The 12,806-nt window shown below is 38.3% G+C and overlaps 1 protein-coding gene across 3 annotated transcripts in view; it reads right to left on the reverse strand.

Moving 5' to 3' along the window:
- Positions 1-12,806, reverse strand: part of LOC108709508 (MORC family CW-type zinc finger protein 1-like) — an 85,190-nt gene that overhangs the window by 22,838 nt on the left and 49,546 nt on the right. For all 3 annotated transcript variants that reach the window (XM_041583894.1, XM_041583893.1, XM_041583892.1), the window contains one exon: positions 10,782-10,844. In XM_041583894.1, coding sequence (XP_041439828.1) covers positions 10,782-10,844 — 63 coding nt within the window. The remainder of the gene's footprint in view (positions 1-10,781; positions 10,845-12,806) is intronic.

Here is a 12,806-nt window from a genome sequence, read left to right on the forward strand (position 1 = left end):
GCATTGTATGTGCTGCAAAGGAATATTTGGCTCAGGTAGGGTTAATATTCCCTATCAGCCAGGTAATTAAGTGGCAGCTGGGAGAGGAGCTACCTGACAATGTAAAAGGGCTGTGTGAGCACAACTCAGGGCTCTCCAAACACCTCCTAAAGTGGAGGGGCTGTGAGAGACAGAGCTGGGCAGAAGGAGCTTTGCTGCCAGCAAGAAAGTTCCAGAGCTTGGAGCCTAAATCCCTTGTGGGGAAAGAAAGAGGAAAGGACTGGCAGAGGCTAGTGAGTCTGAGTCCCAGGAGGGTAAGCCAGCAGGGCTGAGTGTGAAGCCCAAATACTTCAAGGTACAAGAGGGTGAGAGTTTCCCTTGATGGTGAGCGACCAGGGGGGGGGGAAACCCTGAATGTTTTGCAGTGTATTTGCTGAACTGTACCCTGCATGTTCTACAGTGAAGTTGAACTGTAACCTGAACATTTTTCTGTTGCCTTTTCGTTGGAATGCCCAGTGCTTAATAAACCTGTGTTTTTTGTCTGAAGCCTTGGTGTCCCTGTCTCTAAGCTCAAAAATCCTACGCTACCTGCCTACCAAACGCTAATTCCCCCATAAAAGTGCATGTGCAGGCCAGTGGCATGTCACAACGTAAATTCACAGAGGGATCGATGTTACTTAATATGTGATGTTAAATGAGGATAGCACCTCTGTGATTTATTGCAAGTAGCCGTAGCAACGCACTGCGCAATTGCCATTTTGTTTGAGAATGCATCTGTCAGTGCATTGGAAGCTTGTTTTACAAAGCATAAAAGGGTAAAATGTTCACACGATTCTGTGGGATTGTCCTGCTTATGGCAAATAATGGCTCTTTCACACTGCTGCGCTGGAATAAATGCGATATATTCAATTAAAATTTGATGTAAAGAAAGAATTCAGCCACAGAATAAAAGCTGCCTTTTTCACCAGACTGCACACTGAAACCAGTACAATGAAAGGGGAACTACATTTTTTCATTTGTAGGGAAGCTATTTATAAAAGCTGTACATAATGAGAGTCCTGCACCATAAATCATTTGCATAAAATTATGTATTTTAAAAGTACTTACTCGCTATGCTTTCACCTTCCTTTGTTAACTTATTCTGGATGGCAGCCATTGAATTTTTTTTATCTCTGGTAATACCCCAATGTTTCATAGTGCTATACGTAACAAAAAGCCTGGATTTTCTGACAGAGGATCTTTGACCTGCCATGGTGCGCCAGGGCACAGGCTCACACCATATACCAGGGGTCAGCAACCTTTACTATCAAAAGAGCCATTTTGCCCCCTCTTCCACTAAAGAAAAATAGTCTGTAGCCGAATAAATTATAACACAGGTTATAAACTTTTAAAAGTTTTAGCCTTTTTTTTAATTTTAACTGCTATAACAACAGAATACAACAAACATAATTGCAGTGTGTATGTGTAGGCCTACTTTGAAATAAATTAAACACTGAATAGCCCTATTAAATGCTAGTGGTATCAACTGTTTAATGTGACTTCTGTTTCTAAAGCTCCATGCTGGTCTTCCCTCTATTGCCTTGAGTGTGTGACCTCGTAAGGACCATGATGAATCATGTTGCTGCTCTTGCGGTCTTGCCTGTCACTCCTGGGATGTCTATACAGCCCTCACACCAGCTGCGGCTTCCTGAGTGTGCTACCGCGGAAAGCTTGTCGTAAGCATACTGCGGTTGCACACTCAAGAAGCCGCCAGCAGGTGTGAGGGCTGTATAGACGACGTGACAGACAAAGCCGCAAGACCGAGCCGCAGCAAGCAGGATGAAGAGCCGCATGAGGCTCTGGGCCGCGGGTTGCCTACCCCTGCCATATACCAGTTACTGTATATATACAGTGCACACCATTTCACTTAACCTCTATATTCTGCAGTCAATCCATCCTCTCTTCTCCACTACTTACCTCTCTTTTTCTCATGTCTCTCCTTCACTTTCTTCTTTTTCTGCATAACTAACTATCTCCCATTCTCCTTTCAATTCAACCACCTCACTGTCCTTTCCCCTTCTGTTTCCTCTCTACCAGAGATGCCATCATGCCAGGGATGAGATCATGGGTCACCATAAAACCCAGTGATAAGTGGGTCCTTTGTAAGGGTTTCAGATATTGCCTCACCTACCCAAGAGTAAGTGGTAATGCAGCAGAAAGAGAAAAAAAATTGCTGTCCAGATTATCCTTGATCGTAAAACATTGGCCCCCTGCAGCATTTGTTTTTTTCTTTCTGTGATCTACTTCTGACTCTTTAAACAATGCAGCAAAATGATCATTTCTCCCCCAGATAAGTAAATCATTTGGGTTCTGCTACTTTGCCTCAAAAGACAAAGATGTTGCTTTTAAAAGTAATTTCATTGACAAATAACTTTTAATTAAGTCATGTAAATTGCTAAGTTTTTTAGAATTACATTTTCTTTCATTACAAAAAACTGTAGGGTCTAGACCCTTTTTAAAAAAATCCACCAGGAAACCAAGAAATGTTGACATGGCTATTTGTTTCACAATGTCTTTCCAAAACACAGTTTAACAAAAGTAAATAGATAAATACAGTAAAACACAAAATGTTAGATTTTAGCAATACTTAGGGGCAAATTCACTAACCTCCTTAAATTCGCCAGTGACGGCTTCGCTCACATCACAATACTTCGCCAGGCGTAGATTAGCCAGGACAATGCTGATTCACTAAAATCCAAAGTTGCGTCCAGGGCGCCGAACTCTGGCAAAGTTGAGCTAGCGTTATTGCGCTATGCGAAGCTGCGCTAGCGTTGGCTAATTTGCATATGGCGGGAAGTTAAAGTTGAATGGACGTATGTTGGAGAAAATACATTACACTACACAAGCCCAGGGAAACCTTAATAAAATTAAATCGAGTTCCCAGTGAATAGTTTATGTACCATATGGTAGGAAATGTATGGGGGAGCCTGGGTACCCAAATACATTTTTACGGACTTTTGCAGCCTATCACCCTGAAAAAACTAAAAGACGCCAGCCTTTTTTGAGACTTAGAAATTTTTTCCACTAAAAATTGAAAAAGTCCTATACATTCCATTGCACGTCGCCTGGTCTGAGCTGGCGAAGGCAAGTCTGGCGGAACAGGTAACGTTCAGGCGCAAGAGTATTATGCCAGCGACCATTAGTAAATCGGCGAAGTAACAAAATGACGTCACCCTAGCGAATTTTCGTTAACGTTAGTTACTTCGTCCTTTAGTAAATTTGCCCCCATAACTGCTTTGCTGAATATGTTCTTTAACCACAACAGACTGTGCATGGTTTCAAGGCATTAAATATCATTTTTCAAAAGGGCCATACCTTTAAGGAATGGGTTTATTATGTAACATGAACGAAGAAAACAGGTACCGGCACACAGGTGCAATTCAAGTAGGGGGCTTAACCCTTATGTGTTTATTAAGTCGACACAACGTTTCGGGGGCAACTCCCCCTTCGTCAGGTGACATCAAACTACCATGGTTACTATAAGAACTAACTGTATTGTCCTGCATATTTGTGATGCCTACAGTAATTGCTAACAGCTTGAAAGGATCCAGGGGGGAATTTTATTCACAGTTAAAAAAGAAGAGATGATAAGAAGCGCTTAAACAAATCCTTTTTTTTTTATGTTAAAGGGATGAACATAATTACAAGTTTTTAATAACAAGTGTATGTTTATTGATTGCATGCTTTGGAATGTCTCCACTTTTACCTCTGCCTATTTGTATTCATCTTCGAATAGACCCCTCTGAATAGAAAACATCAAGACTGGATTTAAAGAATATATTTACCAGCACTCACTAGTAATATGCTGACAATGTTGAGTTCAGGATCTTGCTTATGCAAGATGCATTAGTGCACTTATTATCAATCATAGGGTGATTGGGGTGAACACTTTTTTTTTTTTTTTTACCATTTCAGTATTTAAATCTATGTTTTATTTTTTTTTATGTAACATCTGTGTGTATTTATTTTATGCATATTGATTACATATGGGTGCTTCATGAAACCAGGAAGAATAACTTCAGATCTAGGCAGGCTATATGAGTTACTAACTGATAAATGCCTACTTTCAGCAAAACAAATGACTTAACCATGTAGGTACCTAATACTGCCAGATGGGGAACTATAGAATTTTTTTATGAGATCTGTTCTAGGAGACAGCTTACGGTGTGGGTGGCCATGCTGGGCACATTTAAGTGCATAATGAGCATGATCGTTCTAATCCCACTAACCGCACGATAATTTCGAAGGATTGGTCGGACTTCACTTAAATCGGTCGTTCAATAAGAAGAATCGTTGCGTCTATGGGGAGCTTTATAGTAGAGCCTAATATCATTTTGCTGTGAAGCCTATTAACTATTAAAAATTCTACTAGTGTTTGTTATTGCCATTTACCCTAGAACTGAAATACGACCTATTGGCTGCAGGTTAAAAATCCCTGACAAAAGACACCACTTCAGAATACCACAACCTATATGAAATCCAAATCATAAAGTTACAAAGCATGCTGCTATGAAATTAAGCTGAACTTTGTTCAGACAACAGTAGGAAGGTCACTGAACAAATGTAAACAAATGTGATTGGTCGCCATGTATTACCTCAGTAGTGCAAATTTGCTATTATTAGCCTATTAGGCAATGTGCCCCAATCGTAGGGTATTCTCAAAACGAAGAAGCTGATCTCTTTGAGCAGATTATGGAAGCAGATAGACAAGATAAAAAAATATAGCGTAATGCTGGTGATGCAGTCTCTCTTTGCTATACATAAACTATGGAGGAAGGTCACTTAGGGGTACATTCACTAAGCTCGGGTGAATGAATAGAGGGAAAAAAACTCAAATTTCGAGGAGTTTTTTGTGCTCCTCGACTATCGAATTGGCGTAAATTCGCCTGAGAAGACTGATTCGAATAGATCGAGCGAAAATACGCTGCGACTATTCGACCATTCGATAGTCGAAGTACTGTCTCTTTTAAAAATCAATCGACTGCCTACTTCGCCAGATTAAACCTACTGAATTGCTTTAAATGCCTATGGGAAAGTCCCATAGGCTTTTTTTCTACGTTTTTGATCGAATAAATAGGCATTCAATCGAATGAAAATCCTTCGATCGAATATTCGATCGCTCGACTATTCGCTGGGCAAATATTCGCCCATTCGCCAGCGCGTAAATTCGCCAGCGCATAAATTCGCCCAAATTTCCTATTCGATTCTATTCTCCAGTTGAATTTCGAGCGATTTAACCCCTCGAAATTCGACCCTTGATACATCTGCCCCTTAGTGTTAACCACAAAAGCTATGAATATACTTTGCACAGATGAACCAGGGCACCATCGTCAATGGAATTTAATATTTTTAGGTGGCAGCACATGTAATAGGGAAAACTGTAAGATTGTCATCTTGATTGTCCCTTATAATGCAGGCTACATTATACATAATTGTAGAAAGGTTAACATTTATTTACGGAATAACTTGCTTTAAAGACATGCAACCCCCACACACAAAAATTTAATCAGTGAACAGCCTCTTTGAAATCTTTAAATAACTGCCACTTAAATGGTTAACAGTAAGACTACAGCATCCCCTTAATCACTTAGAATTCCTTCTACACCTCTAACCCACTCTGCTCCCTTCCTCAGGAATTTACTTTGTCTGTTGGGTCATGAGCATGCTCAGTTCTTCTCAGCTCAGATTACTAAACCCATCCTCCAGTCTAACAGTCAATTATGAGACAGCATTACTCGTTGCCATAGAAACTCTAGCTGTCTGATCCTATTTTTTCTCCCAACCACCTATCCTGAGCTCAGCTTAACCATTACAGTGCTCAAACCCAGCAGTACTTTTTTATCAAAGTTTGTTGTGCATGTGTAAACCTGCATTCTGCATTACATGAACTTTACAGCATACATGTTCTGTTTGCAAATGTCAGTGTGTCACAGGGAAAATGGCCATATGGTGAAAGCTGTGGTTTGTTTTAGGAAAAAATGATGGTGGCAAATGAAGGGGGTATATGTAGTACAAATGATGTGGCTTGGGTGGTAAAGATATGCTCAACTTATATACATGGCAGGAAAATATAGGATTTACGTGTCCTTTAAAAATCATTAATAATGCTAAATAAATCCTTAGCTCTATGAGAGAGTTATTTAAGAATGGCTGTTTTTTTCTTCTGGGATTCAAGATTCTTTGTGCTAAAAATCATGAACGCAAATAATGGTTTAGAAAACAAATTTTTGATAATTGTCACGTGACAGAAATACAAAAAAATGGAATGAATAATTTGTAAAAGCTTACAAGGTCATGTAGAAGTCAATTGGAGCTGTCCTATCCAAAATTTTTATTATTTAATTTGAGAATTTCTTTTCAACTTGTAAACTCACTTAAATTGATTAGTAAAAAAATCTAGTTTGAGGTACTGAAGTTTTTTTATTCATTCAAATTTTTTACTAAATACGCCTCTTTGTTGAAGTTGTGTGATATATAGGTGTAAGAAAATCTCTAGTGATGCAAGTCCTATTTTATTCAAAACAGCTTTAAAGAGATTTAATGTAAATACTAAGCTAACTATTTTGCATTTATTTTTAAACTGAATAAATGGATGTTATATTTAACTTGCATCTGTTACTGCAATGTAATGCATCTTCAGCAGGTAACAATGTCCATAATGAGCAATATTCTTTAGGCTACACAATGAAGCTGATAGAATAATCATTAAAGATGCTTATGATAAAATGCAAAATTTGAGGTTACTGTAATAAATCATGACAATCCATGTTTTCTTAAGCACTTTAAAAACAAGATGGCAATCAGAGTTATTTAACCCTTGCTACAGAGATCTACTATCTTAGTAAAGGTCCCCATAGACGCGACGATTCTTCTTGCCGAACGACCGATTTTAGGGAAGCCCGACCAATCCTTCGAAATTATCGTGCGGTTAGTGGTATTCGAACGATCGTACATCTTACGATTTTTCGGCCGACATCTGTCGGGAAATTGATCGGCCAGGTCAAAAAATCTTTGTCGGTCCCAGTGCAATCTCTCTATGTTTGCAGGGCCAAGCAGGCAGCTCCCCTTTGTTTTCCTGGTAAATTGGTCTTTTTAGTTGATGGTAGATTCGTACGATCGTACGATCGTTCTGAGAAGATCGTGGTCTCACGATCAGGATCTGATCTTTTAAAAATCTCAACATCTATGGCCAGCTTTACTCATCTATCCAGAGAAATGAAAATATAGCTTTGCAACTAAGCAGGATATTGATTGGAGGGGGTTATATTTTGTATCTTTACATTTTGTATTTTCAAGGGGATTTGAGCAGATTAACATGCCCCAGTGGAATTCTGGGGTACCTTTCTAGGATGTCAATTCTACAGGATACATCAATCATAAATCAATCATGTATTTTAAAATACACGCCTTCATAAATGTATCTTTAAAGGGATACTGTCATGGGAAAATAATTTTTTTTTCAAAATGAATCAGTTAATAGTGCTGCTCCAGCAGAATTCTGCACTGAAATCCATTTCTCAAAAGAGTAAACAGATTTTTTTATATTCAATTTTGAAATCCGACATGGGGCTAGACATATTGTCATTTTCCCAGCTGCCCCAAGTCATGTCACAAATACCAGGACAAAAGTGAACTGGATCAGAGCAATGGAGTCGATCAGAGACCACCTACTGGAGAGGAGTTATGAGGGAGAGCTGGAGTGGCTTCCGTGGACCCATTATCTGGAAAACATACATCAGAGAACCAATAACCTCCCTTAGGGCGCCCAATATAAAAAGCGTATTTCTTTTAGAAGTCATTATGGAACCTGTACAAAACTTTGTACCCTAACCCTTATTATTTCTTCTTCCCAAACCTACCCTACTCCCCTACTGGTTTGACAAAAGAGCTAAACTGTAGTGCAATATGTTGCCAATGGGCGCAATACTTAATCATATCTATCTCAATAACTAAATGCATACAAATGTGTAAATATGACATACGAAGTGATACTGTGCAACGTTTATTTGTACCGTGTTTTTAGTATTAATGATTGTTTAACCTATCATTCTTTGAAAATCAATAAAATGTTCAGATGAAAAAAAAAAAGATTCCTACATCACTTTGCTATTCCCTGTGCAGTAATAAACGCAAGAAAGAAACATTAAAACACCTTTAATCTTATTCTGGCAGTTTGCCTCATCAAATTCCAAGAATATATTTCTACATAATTTCAGAGTTCATTTTTTTCAAAGGGATTTACTGAATCTGAAAATAATATGACTTTAAAGGTCTGGCAAATTTTTGTTCACAGTTTTCTCATTTGTTATTTATTTAAATATGACAATTAAGGATTGGATTTGGCTAAATCTTTTGTGGAAGAGTCAGTATTTAACCAAATCCCCAAATTTAGGATTTTGTGCATCCCTAATTTGTTAGTTAGTTAGTTGGATTTTGCAGCATAGGCATGGGAAATATCTCTAAATCTGTTATGCAGAAAGTTTAACATTTACTACTTTTTTATTGTGACAATACAGGACTTTTCTTCATGTTAACTAACATAATCTAACATAAATCCATAATTTTTAAGGGATACATGTGCATGATGTACAGTATAATGTGTAATATGTTAGCACTACATACAGGATACAAGCTTGCCCTAAATATCATATGTCTACTTTTGAAATCCAAGTGATTTTAAAAGGCAGCTAAACCTATCTATTTGAATTAATTTGCTGCATGATTTCCAATGTACAGCATCCTTTATGCAATAGTTCGGCCCAACTAAATTATTGTAGCTACCTTCCACTTATCTAATTTTAGATGACCCTCATATGTACCATAGCAAAGCACCCTTGCCATGTGCAGGGCTCAGATTAGCATGTAAAGGAGAATGAATGTGTCTTCCTGGGCCCAGAGAAAATAAGACAGATTCTATTGAAATACTCCAGGCAAGTGCAGTTCTCTCCTAACAGGAGCACGGGGGTATCTAAAATGGGGGTATCTAAAATTTGGTATCCCAATGATTTAGTTCTCCTTTTAAAAGGGTGGCACAAGGGGTACGAAAAAAACGAATCACACACACGTAATGGCACTTATAATAGATCAGACAACAGTCTGCTCTGACCACGTTTACTGCAAATACTTAAGTTGTACTTAAGCCTCTACCATAGCTATATGAAAATATTTTTATATTTCTGAAGTTTTACTTACCACCAATCTCATTTTCCTAGTGTAAATTTTTCACTTCACTTCAGCTCACTTCAGATTCAAAATATTTTCACAGTTTACCACTAGATGGTGCAATATGTTACTTCATTTCAAAGGTGTGGTTCTTACAAACCTTTTCATACTCTTAGTAATACCATGGGATCATTGTGGGATAAAAGGTACAAAAGCTAATAAACATGTATGCTATATGTTATGGGGTGTAAAAAATGTTTATGCATTTATTTATATGCCATTTGACTTTGCTTAGATTTTGCACTCTACTCTGCCTTATTACTGCCCAGTCCCTGCACCCTGGCTTATCACATATAAGGGCTTAAGGAGTTTACCAGTTCTCTGGGTCCAAGTGCAAGAGGACTAAGGAGCATCTATGCGTTCTGTAGTTGTTTGCTGCTCTTTGCAAACAACAGTGTCAGGAGGTGCACCCCAGTCCTGTCTTTGCCTCCTGCTTTAGAGCAGGCAGTAAGGACAAGGCATCAATACAGGCTGCGCCTTCAGCAAGGTACGGCATGGGTAGGGGGATGCCACAGTGGGCAAAGTGCAAAAACATGGCCAACTGTGACTTTTTTTGCACACTGTTTGGAGCATTGTAACTTAGGTCTTATATCCTCACCCAAATATTTGTCAGCAATGCTGAATGACCCACTAGACTGGGTATGGGGACATGATTTCCATCCTGGTTAAAAAAATCTAGATTCTTTGGCTGGTGTAAGATTTCACATGGTAAAGCTAGTCAGTTTAATATGTAATTTAATCACTATGCAGCTTCACTGCTTAACGATTCAAAAATGTTATCACAAATTTAGCTCAGAGATGTTTTTTTATTTCATTGTACCCCAGTATTTGCTATGATAGAGGATTAATGTGTAGAATTGAATACCATTTTTGTCTTAAGCTCTCTACCTCAGCAAATATTTAATAAAGACACAACTGAATCACACTCTTTATTAAATTATTGCATCACTACTGGCTCCAGTTATTCTATGAAACAGCAATGACCAGTCCTCCATTAAGCCCATGGTGCCAAGTGATTAGATAGCTTTGAATCTATCTGTATCATGTGCAAACAGAAAATACAGGCAAACACAAAGCAAATCAAGCATTGGTGCAATTATACAGGATAAGAAAGAATGGAGTTCTAATTAAGAAATATTTTCAACATCTGTTTTCACTTAACATATTCCGGTAAAATGAGTTCTATTTGAGGCTTTTCCTGGTTTCTTGTTGGAAAAGGACCATGTTCTACATATTTCTTGAATTTAGTCTACTGATATTGTGCAAACCAGTGTAGAAAAGAGGAATGCTCACAAAGAAAGTAAGTGTAATTTTCTTGATGCAATATGTTTATAGGTCTATATGTGCTTGACATTCAGGATAAGCTCTTCACGAGACAAATGTATGTTCTTCTTTTTAAAAGGGCCATTCAAATTAAAATACAAGACTATTACCTGTTTTTTTTAATACACATGTGCTTTCTCCTTTAGCTTCTCAAATATTATAATAACTAGTTCCAGTTAAAATTACATATAAAAATTTATTAAAAAAAGATTTCATACCTGTAAAGACGATCTGTTTAGTAATGCTGTCACAGCTAAATGAGGCTCAGTTAGATTACATTTCTGTTGGCAAAAAAAAGACGTTTTAACAATGACTTCATTTTGTATCAGATATAATATATAAAGAAACAAAATCATATCTAGATCTATTTGATTAATTAACAATATACTAGTGTCAACAGCACAGTCTACTCTTTAGTGAGTTGAAGTGGAAGTACTCTTTAGTGAAATTGATGTCTGTCCCTTTGTATGTATGTATGTATAACTTTATTTGTAAAGCACTGTTAAGGAGCCGCAGCGCTGTACAGTGCATAAAAGTACAATATATATAAAAGTATACATAGGGGAGACAAATCACATAATAAATATATACAGAATCATAGGACAAAGAGCTTAAGTGCTATGTGGTAAGAGACATAGTAGGAAGGAGGTCCCTGCCCCGTAGAGCTTACAGTCTAAGAAGTGGATGGGAGGCTAACATACAGGTGCAAATTGGAGATAAAGAAGTGCACAAGGTAAGGCATAGTCAGTTGGGACAGGACTAGGCTTATGGTATAGTCATCCAAAAAGTAGACTCTTTTTTCTTGCAGAGATTAAGAGAGGATTCCTTTCGGAGGAATTCAGGGATGGAATTCCAGAGGTAAGGAGCAGCGAGATAGAAGGGGACCAGGAACGTAGAGTGAGACGAGAAGAAATGTAGTGAGGAGCAGAGGAGTGAAGTGCTTTGAATGTTAGTAGAAGGGTTTTATATGATATCCTTTGCTTAACAGGCAGCCACACTAAGGATTTTAGTTAGGGTTGAGCAGGTTCCCTTTTAGGAGAGAGCAGAAGGATCCTGGTAGCAGAGTTTAATATTGATTGGAGGAGAGAGAGATGGGAGTCAGGAATACCAGTTAGGAGGAGATTGCAATAGTCTAAATGGGATAACATAAGGGCATGGATTAGTGTTTTGGCTGTTGTTTGTGAAAAAAACTGCGTTTCTTGGCTATATTGTGGAGGAATTTTGGGGTTTTGGCAGTATTATTAATATGATTAGAGAAGGAGAGGGGAGGGACTGGTCAAAGATGACCCCTAAGCAGCTAGTTTAAAGGAGAACTAACCCCTAAAAATGAATATGGCCAAAATACCATATTTTATATACTGCACTTATTTCACCAGCCTAAAGTTTCAGCTTCTAAATACCAGCAATGATCCAGGACTTCAAACTTGTCACAGGGGGTCACCATCTCGGAAAGTGTCTGCGGCACTCACATGCTCAGTGGGCTCTGAGGAGCTGTTGAGAAGCTAAACTTAGGGCTCGTCACAAATTATCAAGCAGAAAATGAGGTTGGAATGTAATATAAGATGATGCTACAAGGCTGTTCTGATGCTAATTGCACTGGTTTCTGAGCTGACATGTAGTAATTATCTGTATTAATTACTAATCAGCTTTATATTGACATTTTTATTCTTTGTGTACTGTATATTGTGAGTGGGTCCCTAAGCTCAGTAAGTGACAGCAGCACAGAGCATGTGCAGTGAATCAGCAGAAAAGAAGATGGGGAGCTACTGGGACATCTTTGAAAACACAGATCTTTACTGCTAAACGGCTGTGGTTGGCTTGGGCTGGTACAGAAGCCCAAAACATAAAGTACAACATTTCAAGCCTACTGCTTTAAACTTTACTTTTCCTTTAAGACCCTGATTCTGACAACAGAATCAGCTGGGTGTTGTACTGTAAATTGCTGTGAAACTGAGCGTAGAGATTTAAAGTAGGCTAAAGTTAAGGGACATCTGGAGGCAAAGTATGTTTAATCAACGAGGATTAACACTAAATTTGGCTTGGGTTGCAGATCCTGTAGAGGGGGTTTTGCTGCTGCTGCCCCCAGTCTGTCGCTGCTTCTCTTGCTTCTTACTCTCAGTAATGCTGAGGTTCACTTTACAGGAATGCGATAAGCTCAGTCAAGTCCTGCCCAGCATAATTACAATGCATCAAGAACCAGTTGAATTATAACTTATAAATTATAATAGGAAAGGTGGGCTCTG

The sequence above is a fragment of the Xenopus laevis genome, chromosome 2S (assembly GCF_017654675.1).
Source record: "Xenopus laevis strain J_2021 chromosome 2S, Xenopus_laevis_v10.1, whole genome shotgun sequence".
Classification (NCBI taxonomy): Eukaryota; Metazoa; Chordata; class Amphibia; order Anura; family Pipidae; genus Xenopus; species Xenopus laevis.